Here is an 18,905-nt window from a genome sequence, read left to right on the forward strand (position 1 = left end):
GGTTCTTGGGTGGGACCTGCATTCTGTTAGGTGAAGGTTTGTGCCAGAGGGACAGACCCCAGTGCTGACGTTGGCATCACAGGCTCCTTGTCAGGTTGACTCTGGCACAGCCTGTTTGCTCTGCTGCTGCCAGGAAGAAGGGGGAAGGCAGGGCCCAGCAGCTTCATGTGACCAGCCATTAGCCCTGGATGACACAGACTTTCTCTTTTGCTCAAGTGGCCACCTGTTAGATCCCATGTGAGCCTTTGTTTTCCTGTCGGTTAAGGGTCCCCTAAAAGCTTTGAGGCTGTGCCCACACTGGACTCTCAAAAACAATGGAGGTGTTTCACCAGCTCGCTCTCATTTGGATACAAGTATGGGGGCGGGGAAAGTGCGTTGTTCTGCTTTTTTCACTTGAACCTAAGTATTGTGGTGGCAATACCCAGTGGAACAGTGGGGAAAGAACACAGGGCTTTAGGTCTGGCAGTTGTCTGCTCATAAAGCATTAATGGCTTTTGTATTATATACATACACGTACTTACATAGATTTATATAAATTATAATTCGTTACGTGACGAAGGTTTTACTCTTCTTACCACAACTCCACTTTAGCAAATGTGAGGCATCAGGAAGACGGGCTGGTTTTGAGGCTCGTGCCGTAGGGAATCCCGAGAGGGTCTGCCAGCGGGAGAGGAGAGGACTGGTTGTGGGAAATGGAAGGACTCAATGGGTGCCCGGGTGTGGGGTCCTTGGCACAGAATAGGATTCTCAGTTGGCAGTCAGGAGGCTGAGAAGAGGGAGAAATGAGGGACCACTGGTATTAGCCAAACTAAGAGAGCCCGGAGGAGGAGTATGTCCCCAGGTCTATCTGGGTTTGGAGACGTGGAGGGGTGGAGGGCCCACCCACCCTGGGAGACCACATGTGGACTTGAAGGGCCTTAGCACAGAGTAATTTATTAGGGCTCTCTGAGGATGGCAGAGGAGGGATTTGCAGGGAAGACCAAGTATAGAAAATTGCAACACAGTAGCATGTGGTGAGAAGAAGACCTAGTAATGGATCAATTAGGAAGGTTGAAAAGGAATTAGAGAAATGAAAAAGAAAAAGAACCAAAGATCCACTCCACCCAGGAAGCCAAAGAAGCTGTTGCCAGATAGAAATTAAAACAGTTGAGGCCTGGGAAGAAACCAGTTCAGAAGTAGCGTTTCTGAATAGTGAGGAAAGAACAATCCTTCCGTGAGTGGTTCGTGATAGTTGGTCTTTGGGGGAAGACCATATGCAAAAATGGATTCCAAATATAAATGTAAAAATTCAAAGTGAAAATAAAAAAATTTTCATAACTTGGGGTGAGAAACCCCTACCTATCCGTGTGGTGTGTATATTCAGGATTCCACGAAGAAAGGTAAAAGACGTGTTATAGACAGGGAGGAGATACAAACAAAACTTGTTAGGAAAAAGGTTAATATTCTTGATGTAAGAAGAGTTTCTATAAACAGAAAAGTAACAATATAAGAACAAGAATGCTTTGCTTTCTGACAAAGAGACATAAAATGATGAATAAATAGATGAGAATGTTTGTGAATTTAAAAATAATCAAAGCAATAATGAGATGGTAAAGTTCGCCTGTTGGACTAGCAAAAATTAAAATCCATTGTAGCATCCACTGCAGATAAGACATGGACTCTTAGGTAATCACTGTTACTAGGGACTTAAGTTAATAAACCATTTTTAGAGAATTATTTGTCAGAATGTATTGAATTTTTAAATGCACATCTATTGATCTGCAGTCTCATTTCTAAGAACATATATCCTACAGAAATCATAGCATGAATATATGAGATTTATCTAAAAGGGACTTATTCCATCATTGCTAAGAGAAAAATAAGAGTCAGAATATCCATCAGTAAGCAGATGATTAAATGCATTGTGTACATTCATACAATGAAACATTTAGGCAGCTGTTTTTGTTTGGTTTGTTTTTTGTTGTTTTTTGGTTTGGTTTTCAATTTTTGTGCCTTTTTTTTTTTAATGAGGTAAATCTGAAGGGTTTTTTTTTTTTAAGATTTTTATTTTTATTTTTATTTATTTGAGAGAGAGACAGTGAGAGAGAGCATGAGCGAGGAGAAGGTCAGAGAGGTCAGAGGGAGAAGCAGACTCCCCATGGAGCTGGGAGCCCGATGCAGGACTCGATCCTGGGACTCCGGGATCATGACCTGAGCCGAAGGCAGTTGTCCAACCAACTGAGCCACCCAGGCGTCCCAAATCTGGAGGTTTTAACATGGAAGGAATCCCATGATATCTTGCTATGTGAGGAGGGTCTATGTTTTAGGCCAGTATTAGCATAACTCCATGCATCACATGTCTGTAACCTGTGTGTGTGTGGATATGTAAGAGTAGAAGTGTCTCTATAAACTTATGAAAACCGTGGGAAGACATGCACCAATGGAACAGAGATGAAGTTGGAGGGGTAAGGAGAAAGACAGAAACACTCACCGATGCCCTTCAACAGTGGTGGTAAAGCTGGGGTGCCTGGGTAGCTCGGGCAGTTGAGCATCTGACTCTTGGTTCCAGCTCAGATCATGATCTTGGGTCATGGGATGGAACCCACATAGGGCTCCGCACTCAACAGGGAGTCTGCTTGAAATTTTCTCTCCTTCTCCATCTCTGCCTTTCCCCCTACTTGTTCGCTCTTGTGTTCTCTAATATTAAATAAATCTCAAAAAAAAAAAAAAAAAAAAGTGGCAAAGACACCACTTTGCCACTAGTGGTGAACGAGGTCAGAAGTCATGTAGGTGACCGTGGAGTTGTGTGATCAGGAAGAAAGACATGGAAATTTAGCTTCAGGGGCACACAGGGCAACGCAAAATGTTCTGGTGTTTTGTTTTGTTACATAGGATGGGAGAACTCGAGTGTGTTTGCATGCCAAGGAAGGGGAGAAAATGCAAAAAGACCACGTGGTGGTGGTCGGGAGTGTGATGGTGGTGGGATTGGCAAAGACTAGAATCAAGGCTGAGTCTTTCTCGGGTTCTAGAGGGTGAGTGAAGTTGGCAGAAGGCTTTTTTTTTTTTTTTTTTTTTTTTAAGAACTCCAGGCAGATGGCCTCTGAGACAACAGGCAAGACAAAAAGTAGGGGATGCAAATGGGTGGTGTTAGGAATGGAAGATGTAAAGTGTCGGCAACCGCTCCTCTGGAATTGATTTGGGGACAAAAAAGGGTATAAGGAAGACATTTAGGAACGACGTTGGAAGGAAAGGAGGAGAACCGTAAGGAACTCGTTTAGGGAAAGGAGAAAACTGACTTAAAGCCTAAGTTCAGAGCCCATGAGTTCAGGTATTACTAATCTGCAGTGAAGTGAGCTGGCATTTTCTGAGTGCCCGCAACCTGGAGGAGAAGGAATCCAGTGACTTCGGTTAGAATTAGAGGATTCAGGCATTTGGCATATGATGACAGCGAGAGGGCTGGCTAAGGGTCTGGAGCCCAAGTGAGGCTGACAGAGCCAGAGAGAATATGAAGGACTGAATGTTGTGGTAAGAGCTAAAAAAAAGAAAAAGGAAGATACTCAGGAATCGGGAAGGGAAGGAACGTGGAAGAACAGGTTGGAGTCACAGGAGGAAACATCGGTGTTCCTTGCAGAGAGTTTCAGGATCCGAGGGCAAAGACAGAGCCAAGGTCATGGGTGTTTGTAGTGCCTGCTGCCTTGTCTCTGTACACCCTAAGCCCCGTGAGGGAAGGGATGACCCTGCTCTTGTCCGTCTCTACATCCAGCACCTGGCACCTGGTGGACACCCAGCAAACATTGGCATGAACGAGCGGATGGGGGGTGTGGAAGCTAAGATCGGACAGTGAGGCATTCAGGCATCTAAGGACAGGATGCTGGACAGGTCATCAGTTTCATCGCTAAAGGCACTGAAGAAAAATCGCATGAAAACTGGGGGAAGAGAGGAGTCCCGTACTGAATTATCAGGGATTCTGGGAAGACACGTGGTTTTAGTGAATGTAATTGACAGGGATACAGGAGGTGATAAAAGCAGACTGTGTGGCTAGTTTTTGAGCCCCAATCCACCTGTACCAGTGTAGATGGGAGACTTGCTCAGTCTGCAGCCTCGAGCACTCCCACAAGACGTGGAGAGTCAGGACTTGTGGGAATGTGGTCCGGGAGGCTGGATTTCCAGCATGTTCGTCTCAGATGCTTAGGCCCAGACAGTGAGCTTGAAGAACCACTAGCAAGATTCTGAAGGGGAGCCTTTTGGTTTGGTGAGGTTTGGGAAGCCAATGAAAATGAGCAGTTTACTAGCTTTTCTTCTGAGCCAGACAGAGCCAGAGCAGTGGGAGAGACACCCCAGAGCCTCTTGAAGAAAAGCTCTAAAGGAAGTGGCTTCAAGAGGAAAGCAGTTTCCGTTCAGTCGAAGGAGACCGTGTGTGATGGAAAATGGCTGGGCTACTTGTAATGACTATTTCTAAAATGTTCACATGGATTCCTACCATGGTTACAAAAGGACTCAGGATTCAATTTGCCCTTTCATTGAGGAGTCAGGTTCAGGTTTATTATCAGTCGCTGTACCATAAATGGAAATGGCCTAGAGCACTACTGTGTGTGTGTGTGTACAGAGGTGTGATAAACTCTGAAATAGCCTTCTTGTAAGGAGTTTTCTGGAAGGTGATTTTATTGTAATCCTCCTCACAGTGCCCTTTCACTTTTGGACAGCGTTCAAAGTGGTGTTATTTTAACATCTGAACCACACCAACTTCAGCCTGGATGTATTTTTGCAGCTACGGGCGTGAAGGGGACTTTGTGCTTCTGCTGGTATTCTAAAAGGATTCCTCTGTCCCGGAGCCAGAAGGGGAGGGAGATTTGCCCACTGACTCATAGGCATTGCACATCTCCAGGGGGCAGCAAGAGAAGTGGGACCACAGGGGCCACATTGTCACAGGGCACCAAGATGGAGCACTTGAACAGTGCTCCAGGAGAGCCAGCTGAGTGGAAACTAGGGGTGCATCAGCCCCGCTGGCTGGGCAGAGAGCAGGGAGCACAGGAGGGTGTCGTGGGCGGGTGAGCTGGACCGGAGAGAAAGGAGGTGCTGGGCAGGGGTTGAGGATAGGTGTAAGCTGGAGGGAAGGTGATTTCTGAACAGAGGATTCTTTCAAGGTGGAATCGTGTAAGCCAATTTGCTTCCCTGCCCCTTCTGTGCTTGGAGAGCTCCAGATCCCCCCCACCCTGCGCCACCCTCCCCCACCCCCCAACCCCATCTGAGGTGAAGGCCCTGTATTTGAACTCATCAGCCCCAGCCAGTGACTTGGAGCTTGTTCTCTGACTGCCTGTACCCGTACCACCCACACAGTCACGGTCTATTAGACGCTGCTAACTGGCAGCCTCTAACAACCTTCAGTAAAAAGTGTGTGTCCTTTCTGATAGTTTTGAGTGCTGAGGAATATTCTCCATGATTCCCAAACTGTCAAATTTACATCTCTCAGTATTTCTCTCCAGAGTCAGAAACCAGTGCTTTTTTTTTTTTTTTTTTTTTGCTATTATTTCTTGGCAGGTTTCAGAAAACCACCAAGCGTGCAGGCATTTACTCCCCCTGTAGTGCTTTTGGCTGCATCTGTGCCCCCACTCCCCCACCCCCCGTCGCCTGCCAGGGACTTTGTGGCAGCCGTCTGCAGTAGAACTGCTACCGTCAAAAGCTTTGGATGGACGGTGGCTCCAAACCACATTAAGTGCAAAGGCTTATGTCCGTGGGTATAACATGGGAGGTCGGCAAGACTTTTCTGAGCGGGAATACTTTCCAGATATCATTTGGGATAAAGACGCCATGTTTGCCCAAAGAGAAAACTGTTCCCTGTTTTTTCTTTCTGGAAGAAACCATTATCTGTTTTTGGTGGCTTATCACTGGATTAGCTTTAAGTTTTCTCTTTCTTATCCTTTTTCTCTTCCTCCTTTTATCCAAGTGGTAATGAATAATGTTGACCAAACTTGCCCAAGGTTGCCGAGACTCTGGCAGGTGTGATGAGCCTTAATTAAAAATGCTGAAGAATGGGGTGCCTGGGTGGCTCCATCGGTTGAGTATCTGACTTTGCTCTCAGCTCGGGTCTTGACCTCAGGGTCATGATTTCGGGCCCCACGTTGGGCTCCCTGCTGGATGCAGAGCCTTACTTAAAAAAAAATGCTAGAGAAAATGTTTTTACCCAGGAATAAGAGGCTTTCCTTGTTGTTGTCATTGCTCTTCTCTCTCACCTAATACCTATTTCGTAGTTGCTAACATTTACTTAATAATAGCTGAACACAGAAAAATGAAGAGTTGAGTATCTTAATGTGTAGAGAGAAAGTTGAATAGGAAATTTGTTCCATGGAAGAGTCTCCCTAGGTTGAATCATTTGGTAGGATGGCCAGTCTGACTTTTGCAATCCTGGGAGGGTGATAAGGAGCAGAGAACGGAAGGTCTGTTTTCTCTGTTCTCTGGTGGACACCATGGCCCCATTTGCGGCTGAGGAACCAAGGCAGAAGGATGATAAACGGCTTAGCCATGGTAACTTAATTAGCTCCTTGTGGAGTAAGAATTCAAACTCAGGTCTCCCTACTTCCTGACACTTTCCTCTACTCCACAAAGTCTCCTTAAAACTGAAAGATGCTTCGCATCAGATACTCAGGAGGACTGGCTCTCCGTTGTGCTGCTCTCCATCTTAAAGAGAGCAGACTACCGGCACGTCTCTCCCACCATCTTAAAGAGAGCGGACGACCGGCACGTCTCTCCCATCTAAAAGCAAGCGCTAACGAATACTAAAATCCATTCTGCTCTCTTTTGTTCTAGATTTTCTACCCCAGCAAGGATGGCACAAAGATTCCAATGTTCATTGTGCATAAAAAGGGCATAAAACTGGACGGCTCTCATCCTGCTTTCTTATATGGCTACGGCGGCTTCAACATATCCATCACGCCCAACTACAGGTAAGCCTTGAGCGCTCCCAGAACTTCGGCGTGGATGGGATCCTCTCCCTGCGGTGGGAAGAAACCAGAGACTCGTCCACTAACTCATTGTTTCAGATGTGTGTAGCTGTATGTTTCTTGTTTTTTGTGTGTGGAGGGGCAAGATTGTGTGTTAAGTACATGCCCTTTTGGTCAGGAATTTCAGAATCACAAGCTAATCTTTTGTATTCGGTGACTAGGTTGTTTGAGAGCTAGATGCTGAGGCTGCGGAAGGGGAGGGTCAGCCGAGGTCTGGACGGAAGGAAGCTCGACCCTGCAGTGTTTGTCATTTGCTGTCCCGCCACTGACCTCAGCATTCTCTTGAGAAAGAATGAATTTTCAGCTACTGATTATATTTTTCAGCACCACAGAGTCTTAACATAGACCATCTTAACATTCAGCCATAAGTATCCTTTCTCTATGTGCCATTATTTCATCCATTTTAAACTGTTTATGTGGTTATTTCCCAATAAGTAAGGTTCAGGGAGGAAAATCTGCATTGCCACACTTGCTGTTATTTAAATAACTATTTTCTGTCAGTTATTTGAAAACCTGGTTTTAATATCCCATTCACAGTTTAAAGTGGAATCTGCTCTAAGCATTTTTAGTAAGAACAAGGAGTCTCCTACCAGTAAGACCAACCATGAGCCAACTTCTGAATAGAGCCTCATACAAAATCTGATCCTGTTGGGGAAGAAATGTATGGGCTGGCGACTACCAGGACATAGGATCAGTGTAGATCCAACTGGCCACCCCACATATGAAGATAAGAAAACTGTTGCTTTGTTTTTGAGTTTTTGTTGGCTCAATGTTGAGGATTTAATGAGGTATTAACAAGGTCCCTGGCCCACAGGAGCTTATAGCCACATTGCGAAGCACCTTGGACATCTGGTTACAAAGTTGGATTTTATCCTTTAGTTGGTGAGGACCTGGTGAACTTGTAAAATCATCACGGAGCGCACTATTTTTGGAAGATCATCACAAGAATACACTGAAGGGAAACCAGTTAAAAGGGTGGAGCGGGTGGTTCCTCATTCCCCGTCCCGCGGCAGGGCCATTCTGCCTTCTGCACGGTTTCCTCCACACCAGCCATGATTCGGGGCGGGGCCTGAGCCGCAGACAGGCTGCCTACCTCTTGCCGGTTTCCCAGGCAGTCACATGGGCCTCTCATTCATATGTCCATGTCTGTGTGGTCAGGCCACAGGTTGTATTTATTCTCTGTGATGATTAGTCTAAGAATGCAAACCAGTACCTGTTGGTTCATTAGGTTAACCTAATCCTTAAAAATAAAATGTGGCCTCGTTTGCCCGTCTTTATCACTCAAAATGATGAAATTCAAGCTTCGGTTTCAAGTCATGGTGACACCTGAGTGTGGGGCCCATGAGCATGTGTTTCCTTCAGAGAGTGAGTTTCAGAGACTCGCAACCAGAGCCCGACTTCCCTTAGTCCCTTCAGTGCGTCCTGCATGGAGACAGCCCTGTTCCCGAGCAGATCTATAGCTGAAACTGCTTGTCTTTGCTCCTTTGTACAAGTGGTTATTCATCCTGCTCCCCTGGGACTTGAGAGATGAGAAAGGAAGGGTACCTGTACCATTTTTATCCCAGAACCCAGCAGATATGCTGGGAGCTTCTGTAGAAACCATCAGGAGGACATGAACAGTGCTGATGAGAAGACCAAGTGACTGAGAATCTCTTTGGCCAATCCAGTTGTGTGGTATGATCACCTCCCCTAATTCTCCTTTTTTCTGAGTCCTCAAGACCCAACAAGTCAGCACTCAAGGCCTTCTAGAACCCTAGGTCACAGAAGCCTGCATTTACCCAGCTACTAAGAGGGAGAATGATAATTAATCTCAGCGAGCAGAAAGGATGGATGTCATTTAGCACCGTTAGGGTCCGAGTGGAAAGAGGAAGAGAAAACAAAATCCACATTTCCCGAAGGACTTACTTAATGGCTTTGTGCTCTAGTTCCTTCTGCTTATTTCCAAAAAACTTTCTCCAGTCCTGAGCCCTCCATGCTTCCTTTCTGGACCATGTCCCTGGTCTCCTCAACCCCCTCACACCTTGTGTTAGTTACCTAATTCAGCATCTAAATGCCTGGAAAACTGGAACACCTCTTTAAAACCCCAGTTTCAGCAACAGCTTTATTCTGGCTTGAACAATGAGGGGAGAGATTCTAGAAACTGTGAAGCGGGGACCCTACTGAGGATTCCTGCAAGCCCGAGCCGCTCACTCAAGGGCTGTGTCACGTGGTTGGAGATACTCAGTTTGCCGACATTAAAAGACAGATGCGGCATGAAATGAGAGCTTCTGGTTCTTTCTCTCTTTGCATTATGACCTGTGTATTCCCACTTCCTATTGTAAAATATTTACCAGCACAGAAAAATGCGATATATTGAATGCATATGAAAATGTATGAACTTTGCAGTTACACATTAATCAGAACTTTTATATTTTGCAATTTAATCAAGTGATAGAAAATTACCGGACTCCTATTTCAATAATATTACATGTGGAGTATCTTCGGGAATATATTTTTTTTGGATAGAGAGAGACAGCGTGGTCCTTACCAGGTGGTTAAGGGAAGCTTCATTATTTGAACTGTTTCTCAGTGTGTCCAGGCTCATCTTTGTGAGACACATGGGCGGTGTCCTTGCAGTGGCCAACATCCGAGGAGGTGGCGAGTACGGAGAGACGTGGCATAAAGGTGAGAAACACAGCATAGCCACCAGTGTGTTTGAATGAGCTGCTGGGATTAGGAGCAGACAGGCGTTTTGGCTAGACAAGTGAAAAATAAGGAGATGTTCAAACATGTTGCAAGCATCACGGCTCCTCTAGAAACAGCTCCGTTTTTTTTTTTTTTTTCAATTTTGTTTTCCTTTGTACTCTGTTTATTTTAATGAAATATGCACTTTTTCAGAAGCATTCCCTATAGAGCATCATCAGAATGGGGTTTTTAGCAATGTGTGGGCCCATTTTTATCTATCACGGTCAGAAGTGGGTCTGCAGAGCACTTTTTGGCATTTATTCGATCTCTCCAGAGTCAAGACCAGGCTCTCTGGTTAGCATTATAAGGCCATCTTCAACCAGGTCATTTTGTCTTAAAAGGAGCAGCCCCAAATAGAGCTTTCCTGTTCCCAGAGCAAGCATCCTTTTGCTTGCGTTCTCTGATTTCCCCAATGTTGCCAAGATGTAGCATCCTCCTAATATTACGGCTGTGACTCTGTCATGCGCAGGTTTTAGGCTTGAGAGCTCACTTGTTTTTCATGATTCAGTCTCCATTCTCCAGCCTCCTGAAGCATGTGTTCACTTCATTGGGGATATTACTTCTGTAGTAAGCGTCATTCCCTAGGCTGTCCATGTTTTTTTTTTTTTTTTTTTTTTTTTTTGTTAAGTCTTATCTCTTCCTTTTCTTTACATATGGAGCACATCCTTTCCCCCAGCCTTTTGTGTCTGGAATTCTTGACTAACCAATAGCCACAGGAGGGTGTGGGAATGCACTTTCAGTCCCAGCAGCCCCAGGCTTCTCCCCACTCTCATCATCTGCCATCCCTGATCAGAAGGCCTCCTGGAACAAAGGTAGCCTCCAGGCCCTGGCATTGGTAGGCAGCATCAGGCAGACAGGGTCTTCTCCCACAGTAGGAGCAGCAGCCCTGCATTTATCCACTTGTTCCTGAACCGGAGGCCAAAGGCTGTGGTTTTCTGCACCAAATCCAGTCTGCAAAGATGAGGGTAGATCTGTAAAGAGATTTTTCATAAGTACCTGTTAGATGTCAAGATGTAGAAAGGCCAAGCCTGACCCCCTGAACATGCAGCAAGCACCCCAAAGGCTGACATCCGACAACACACTAACTACTCAAGCATCTCAGCGAGGGTGAGTGTTTCTTGTTAACACTTGGGCGCCTCGCCTGCCCGCTGTCATTTAGGGCGACTACTCCCAAGTGTCATCCCTAAAGACTTAATCAATTGTCATTGTATAATTTTGACCCTGACCTGATATTAGAGTTTAATTACATTAAAATCATACTATGATATTAAGAGATGATCAGAGAAAAATAATCTCTACATCTCATATATTTATGTTCCAATTCCGTATGTGAAGTCTGGACCACCTAACACACATCATTTACTCGTTAAATTGTTTGTGACATACTTACACACACCCCTGCATAGAGTCTTGGTCCCGTGGCCCTCTCCTGGAGAACCCAGATTCTTCTCCATACACCCCCTCTGGCCACCAGGTGTGCATCGTGCTGTGACAGGCGCCAGTGCCCCTCATCTCTGTATTAATTAACCAACTTAATTATCTAAAAGCCCTGTGGGGGTGCACTTTGGATCTTGAATGAGTCTAAAAGTAGACTATCTGTTTCTAGACTGATTGATAAACTTTCTCCAAGTTTAGGCAGTCGAGGGGCCAGAAATGGATTTTTCCATTTAGACCCATATATACTAAACATTGATAGATCTAAATTCCATTCTGTTTATGGAGTTTAAAATTTGATGCTCTTTTAAAAATATAGTCATATACCCAAAATGATATTATTCCTGGAAACTAAGTAATTCTCGGTGTTCTAATGCACTGATAATTTCTTATTAAAATTTTAATAACATTTGTTTTGATATGAAAAAATTTCTTTGGTAGCACTGCTCCATCTTCAGTTGAATTTCTGCAGAAGTGGTTAATCTCAAGTATCTAATTAGACCCATGTCTGTTTTTTGTTCATGTCCCAGGCAGTTACTTCAGACATCTCTTCCATTGAGGGCACATCTTTGGCTTTTTGCCTTTACTTTCAGATATTCCAAGACCTTACAGATGTTCCTCTCTTTACATAATTTCTTTGTTTGGCTTTATGCACCGGATGAGAAAATTCAGATTCTCTGGGAAGATGGCTCAGATCTTAATTTAAGGATTCAGAAACCATAACAGGCTGCTCTGTGCACCCCCATCCCCCTGCTTCAGTCTTGCTTACTACATTCTCTAAATAGGGGCGAAACCAGGTACCTTATTTCTCAGCCATACCATTTCCAACTCTTGCCGAGGGGAGGGCTGAGGAGCACCCCTGTGAGATAGGCTCCTTGCTCACTACACAGAAAGGCTTGAGCACAGCTCAAGCTTAGCCTCTTTAAAATCTAGGTTCACGGGGCACCTGGGTGGCTCAGTGGGTTAAGCCTCTACTTTCGGCTCAGGTCCTAATCTCAGGGTCCTGGGATCGAGCCCCACATCAGGCTCTCTTTCCCTTTTCTCTCTCTGCCTGCCTCTCTGCCTACTTGTGATCTCTGTCAAATAAATAAACAAAAAAATCTTAAAATTTTTTTTTTTAAATCTATGTTCTTTTTGGTTACCTGCTTTCCCACTTCCATCATCCTCATGGTTCTCTGGCACAAGCGATCAGGTCCACCCTGTGGACTCGTGACTGTGGTGTTAATGAGTTTCCATAATGCATAACAAAATTTCAGTTGAGGCATTTCTTCTAAATGTGGGATTAGCCTGCTGTGCGTCAGTAATCGATAGTTGAAACTCTGCCCTATCATTTGAATTCCCTTTAAGTGAAACTTCTATTGCTGTTGTTTTTAAGGATTTGCTTCTTTACCGTCTTTCACTTCGGCACATTGCAGGTGGCATCCTGGCAAACAAACAGAACTGCTTTGATGACTTTCAGCACGCGGCGGAGTATCTGATCAAGGAAGGTTACACCTCTCCCAAGAGGCTGACTATTAATGGAGGTTCAAACGGAGGCCTCTTAGTGGGTGAGAACTGGATTTATCGTACTTAATAGTTTACACTCCTGGGGTTTTCGGATGCACTGTCCGTAGACAACTCTTGACTTTCTTTGGCTCATGGGTGGGAGCAAGGAAAGCAAAACCCATTTGTTTCAGGGCATCTGATAAATGACACAGAGTGACCCAGCTAAACCCACTGGACACAGGCTTGATTCGTGATAGCCCAAGAGGCTGTCCACGACCCCCCCGCCCGCCCCATTCTCTTCGGGGCTGCACACTGGGTGGGACCCCAGCCCCACAGACCGGGTCCACAGCTTCCTGGGCTTCAGCCAGCACAGGACTGAGCCTGAGAACCCCTGTGATTGTGTTAGACAGAACTTGTAAGAAGTGATCACCACTAAGCATTGTTGAATTACCCGTGCTGTGGGTGCAGAGAGGAGTGGCGAAGGATTGCCAGCTAGCACGCGGACGCACGGCGGACAGGCAGGAAGTCCAGGAAATCGTTCATGGTATTAATTCACACTCGCTGAGTTCCCCGTGTGCCCGGCGCAGCGCTGAGCCCTTCGCCCGCGTGCTCTCATTTGTCACGCACGCAGCCTGTGGGACGGGAACTGGTAGGAGTCCCGTGTACCAGGACCCGGGGGCACAGAGAGCTTGAGTCGCTTGCCCGGTGTCACACAGCTGCAAAGTGGTGATGCTGGTTTTAGATTCTGTTCCTTCAACCTGGTGGTACGGCCTCTAAGTAACTTTTCCTCAGTTGGGGTAGTTAATGATGTTTTTCCTTAGAATGAACATTTATGGTAGCCTGGACTTTGCTTGCTGGGCCCTCCATCCAATGTCATTAGGATATGAGGGGCCATTGTACAAATGTAGACTCCACTTAAAACATACGTGAAAATTCACTGTTTTGGAAGGGGGCGGGCGCATATTCACTTGTTTCCTTATCCTTGAAATATACTGAGTCATTGCAAAACCTGAACACCTGTTCTTACTCTTTACCCCAATAGAATATAGTCTTAAAAAAAAAATTCCCCATGTAGGTAACATATATATGTCCAAAATAATTTGTTGAAATTTAGAAAGGGCGTTGGTAGGTTTCAAACCAAACAGACTTAACACCTCTGCCCCTGTGGAGCTTTCGTTCTAGTCAGAGGCAGACAACACACACCAAAGGACCGGAGGCCAGCAAGGGCTCAGAGTGTTCTAGCAACAGAGTAGAGGCCTACGGCTGGCTGCTGCTGGGCACAGTGAGTGAGGGAGAGTGTCGGGAGAGGTTGGCAGGAGGCGAAATCAGGCAGAACCTCAGAGCCAGTCTGACAGACCTGGTTTACTCTGGGAAATGTGAAGCCTTTGGGGGAGTGTCACAAGTTGACTTGTTTTTTAATGGGATCGCTCTCGGACTGATCGTGTTATGGTGTTAAGGGAGGCAGGAGAAGAAAAGTGGGCACCAGGTAGGAGGCCTCTGTCCCGGTGAGCCACGGTGGTGGCTTGGCCCTGGAGTGTGGCGATGGAAGCTGCAGGAAGAGATTCAGATTCTGGGTAGTTCTGAATTTGCATGCAGATCATACGCAAAGTGTAGAAGAGAGGAACGAAGCCCAAATACATCTAAGATTTAATGGGAAAGGATATTGAAAATACCATCTGATTCCAGTAGTGGGAGAGCTGTTCAGTAATGGACTGTTTCATCCAGTAATTCCTTTATATTTTCAGCTTATTGGTTTACATCTGTTGGCAAACCTGGTTCCTTGAACAACTTGCAAAAAATGGATTTCCCTTCTCAGGGTGCCGAAGGCTTATTTAAAGGGATAGATTCCTGCCCCTCATATCTGAGAGAATCCGGGTCTTCCAGGGTAGGACTCAGGATCTGATATTAGGAATAAGCACTGAACTCAGAATCAGGGTGTGAACTACATTTTTTTGCCAGAGGTAGGAGACATCCAGATTCCCTTGACTCGCTGTTCGTCACACCAGCTTTGCTGGGACTTCCTCCCGTAACATCCCTACCTCCTTACCCCACAGCCCCTGAACTCCCCCACAGGGGAGGTTCCCACACTGTAATCACTCTTTTACTTAACCTTCCCACTAAAACCTTCACTGATCTGACTCCAGCGCCAGGCACATGATGGGATGTTCAATAAATATTGACTTATCCAAGCAAAGAAATACATTTATGTAACTGAAGTATATGAAGATGAATATTTTTAAAACAGGACAAGAACGTGTGCCAGTAGTGGTTAGAGCCTGTGCTGGCTTACGGGCCCTGCCTTGGACTGTACAAATAGTTCTTACTCACAACACTTCCAGCACCAAATGTATGGGGGTTTTTCTCCACAGCAACCATTTGTTGATTTGTCTTTATCTAGATGTTTAATGACAGAATGTCTCCTTGTCCATTCTTTGTCTTGGTTTCAGCTGCTTGTGCAAATCAGCGCCCTGACCTCTTCGGTTGCGTTATTGCCCAAGTGGGAGTAATGGACATGCTGAAGTTCCATAAGTACACCATCGGCCACGCCTGGACCACCGACTACGGGTGCTCGGACAGCAAGCAACACTTTGAATGGCTTATCAAGTAAGTCTCAATTCATAACGATTCATGTGGTACATGTCGTTAACGATTTGATACACTGCTCAACCGTCAGAAGGGTAAGTGTTTCACTCTTTGTCCCTTTTGGGGTCTCCTATTTGCATATTATTTACTGCAGAAGTAGGGGAAGTGATGGGAATACCTATTTGTCTTCCTTGTTTTGATCTGGTCTTTAACAAAAACAACAAACTGCAGAGATGTGACAGAATTCTAAGGATGACCTCCCACCCCCAGATTCCTGTCCCCTGGTCTCTTCAAATCAGACACTAAGCTGAGTGCCACTGTGAAGGGACTTTGCAGATTAAATTAAGGTTACTAATCAGCTGACCTTAAAATAAGGCGGTAATCCTGGATTACTGAAGTGGGCCTAGTCTAATGACAAACCCTGAAAGACAGAGCACTTTCTCCGGCTGGAGGCAGGGGATGCAGCAGAAAGGGAGGTCAGACTAGAAGCGGGAGAAAGACTGGCTCTGTCATTGCCGGCTTTGAAGATGGAGGAAGGAGGCTCTAGAACCTGAGAACGGCCCCCAGCCAACAGTCATCAAAGAAAGGGAGACCTCAGGCCAATAACCACCTGGGAACGGAGTTCTGCCAACAGCCTGAATGAGTCTGGAAACAGATTTTTTTTTCCCACAGAACTTCCTGATAAGAGCCCAGCCAGCCAACACCTTGATTTCAGCCCTGAGACCCAGAGCAGAGAACCCAGTGAGGCAACCCAGACTTCTGGCTGACAGAACTGTGAGATAAGAAATCTGTGTTATTCTAAAAAGCTGCCAAACTTGGAGTAGTTTGTTACCATAGCAATCAAAAACTAATAGAAAAAGGTGTCAGTGTACTTTTCGTCTATGTATGGGATTTTAAGAAGGAAAGAGAGATATGTGCAGGTACATTAAATTTATTTTGTTCTCTCAGTATAACCATATCTATTTGAAACTGCAAATCACGTTATTAAAATATTGTACAACTGCATTCCTATCCTTCAGCTGCTCTGGCAAGACCAGTGGGAAAATGGCAGACATTTAGACTCTCGTGACCACAAGCTACATTCTTTCTGGCTGTTCGCTGTCTTCACTTCCCACGTGCAGGGGGTTGGGGACCGACATCAACAATTAGAACTGCCCGTGGCCTGCCCCAGTCTTCCCAGTCGACTCCACATTTCATTACAGTTATTTTTCCCATCAAGCTTTTTCTTTCATTTTCTGTGATTTTTGTGGATTTCAGCTCTTCAACTAAAATGACCAAAGTTTTATCACTGAAATAACCTCATCGACAAATGCCAGTAAAAGCTAAATAAGAAGCTGTCGTTCAAATTAACGTAAAGAAAATACACGCTTAGGGAGTCTCATCTAAATTCAAAATACTGACCAAATTGTGTATCAAAGGCAACAAAATATTCAATGGAACCTAATAGTTTTAAAATTAATTTGGGAAAGAAAAGTAACTTAATCTTCCTCTCAAGTTGTCTGTGGTATTCCTACTTTAGACTTTACTTTTCCAACCCCGCTCTCATGGGGCTATATTCTCACCCCCGCTGCTCCCAGCAGAGTACAGTCGAGCCAGAGGGGCCCGAGTGGGCAGGAGCTGCTCAGACCCAGCAGCTTGTCCCATGAAGCACCGTCTGGAGCTTAAAGCCCTCCCCCTGCCCAATGATGGACCTGGATTTCCACGTTTGGGAATAGCTTGGATAAATTTTCTGCAGAAATTCTCAGTTTTCCAAACCTTTTTCCCCAAGAACTAAACTTGATCTAGAAGGCTGGGTTTGATCCAAGAACACTCTGAAATGAGATCAGAAAACCGATCCATTGCCACCCCCACCCTATCTATTGGGAGGCTGTACTCCAGAACGTTCTAGTCTTAACTTGATTAACTGAGCAGAAATTTTGATGTTTTTGATTGTTTACCTGCCAAAATAAAACTCTCCTAAAATAGCCGATTATATTCAGTAAGACTGAACACTGAGAAACATGACGTCCATATTGAGTAAAATGTAAAGAAGAAAATCCAGAGACCCCCTTCACTTAACTACTACTATCAATTACTGTTTAATTCGACCAGACTTTTATTCTTAAAACCCTTTTGTTTCCGTACCTGAAAAGTTGTACTTGAGAAGGTGCCTCCCTGCTCCTCTACCAACTTTGTCACCATCACCTAAGGCCGTTTTCTTTCTGCCCAACCTCGAGAGCCAGCCAGAGGCCCAGACAGGATACAGGTTCTTCCTGGGACTGCCACGCTGAGCCTGCAGTAAATGTTTTATCGATGTAAAGGGGCAAAAAGTGGCTGTATGCTTCAACAAAAGAAAGGCTGGCACCAGTTATATACACGGTCAGTGGCTTAAAGCCCATCTACTTGGTAGTAGTGAGAAAGTCGGTCTGAAGAATGCAGAACAGTTCAAGACGCAAGTGTGCACCTGCAGTTAGGGTTCTCTCAGCCCTGGGAGTTCCTCCTTTACCCAGCCTTCCAAAGCGGGAGCCACATCCGTGATGCAGCTCCCTAGTTTGCCGTAGCCCGGCCAGCTAGGACCTCCACAGCGCTTCATGCAGAGGCGGCGGTGGGCACCTGGGTACTAGTTAGCCACAGTTATTGCTAGTGAAGTTAGGTGGTAAACCACAGGGCTTCCTGTGTCCACCCACCCACCCACCTTCCTTGATCAGCCCCGTGGACACACCACTCTGCCTGTGCCATCTGGCCCCACGAAACTGCCTTTGCCTTTCAGATACTCTCCGCTGCACAACGTGAAGCTCCCGGAGGCAGACGACATCCAGTATCCGTCCATGCTTCTCCTCACTGCCGACCACGACGACCGTGTGGTCCCGCTTCACTCCCTGAAGTTCATCGCTACCCTTCAGTACGTCGTGGGCCGGAGCCGGAAGCAGAGCAACCCCCTGCTTATCCACGTGGACACCAAGGCCGGCCACGGGGCCGGGAAGCCCACAGCCAAAGTGATAGAAGAGGTCTCAGATATGTTTGCGTTCATAGCGCGGTGCCTGAACATCGACTGGATTCCGTAAACGGACTCTCCCGCTCCCTCCTGACAGCCGCAGAAAACCTCAAGGGCTTTCACACCGTCCACACGGAGAAACCACTGGGCGTAATGCTTCCCCACACGGACACCGTTCCTGCACTCACAGACTGCAGTGGAACAGAACTGCTGCGGGAATTTTATCTTTTTTAGGCTTCTCCTTTTTAGCAAGCCCTTGGTGTTTTTTTTTCCACCCTGTGCAGGCACATGTTTAAAAAAAAAAAAATTTAAAAGGCATGTTTGGATAAATAGCTAAGTGGCAGCCAACACATTGTGAATATTAGATTGCTGAATTCAGAGTCGTAGTCAGGCCTCCTTCATCTAGAGCACTCAGTGAAACCTGCTTCTATAACCATAACCAATATATCTTCGAATGCAAGAACTTTCTCATGAACAAGACCTCTTTGCAACAATAATAAATGTTATTTAAGAATGGAAGGCTTTGTTTCTGGTTCCTGTGTGTTGAAGGGCCCTCATTCTGGATCATGTCACTTCTCTATTGGAATAAGCAGTTCGCCGAGCACCTGGGTACCCCAGTGAAGACACATGCCTTCGGCTCAGGTCAGGATCCCAGGATCCTGGGATTGAGCCCCACATCGGGCTCTCAGCTCTACGAGGAGCCTGCTTCTCCCTCTCCCTGCTGCTCT

General features: G+C 45.8%; 1 protein-coding gene across 1 annotated transcript in view; it reads left to right on the forward strand.

The window, feature by feature from the left end:
- The window catches only part of PREP (prolyl endopeptidase), a 113,771-nt gene extending 95,075 nt beyond the window's left edge, over positions 1-18,696 (forward strand). The window contains exons 11-15 of the mRNA XM_059176980.1: positions 6,784-6,920; positions 9,547-9,641; positions 12,551-12,682; positions 15,068-15,224; positions 17,953-18,696. Of these exons, the coding sequence (XP_059032963.1) occupies positions 6,784-6,920; positions 9,547-9,641; positions 12,551-12,682; positions 15,068-15,224; positions 17,953-18,247 (816 nt within the window). The 3' untranslated portion in view covers positions 18,248-18,696. The remainder of the gene's footprint in view (positions 1-6,783; positions 6,921-9,546; positions 9,642-12,550; positions 12,683-15,067; positions 15,225-17,952) is intronic.
- The last annotated feature ends 209 nt before the right edge of the window (positions 18,697-18,905 follow it).

The sequence above is a fragment of the Mustela lutreola genome, chromosome 6 (assembly GCF_030435805.1).
Source record: "Mustela lutreola isolate mMusLut2 chromosome 6, mMusLut2.pri, whole genome shotgun sequence".
NCBI lineage: Eukaryota > Metazoa > Chordata > Mammalia > Carnivora > Mustelidae > Mustela > Mustela lutreola.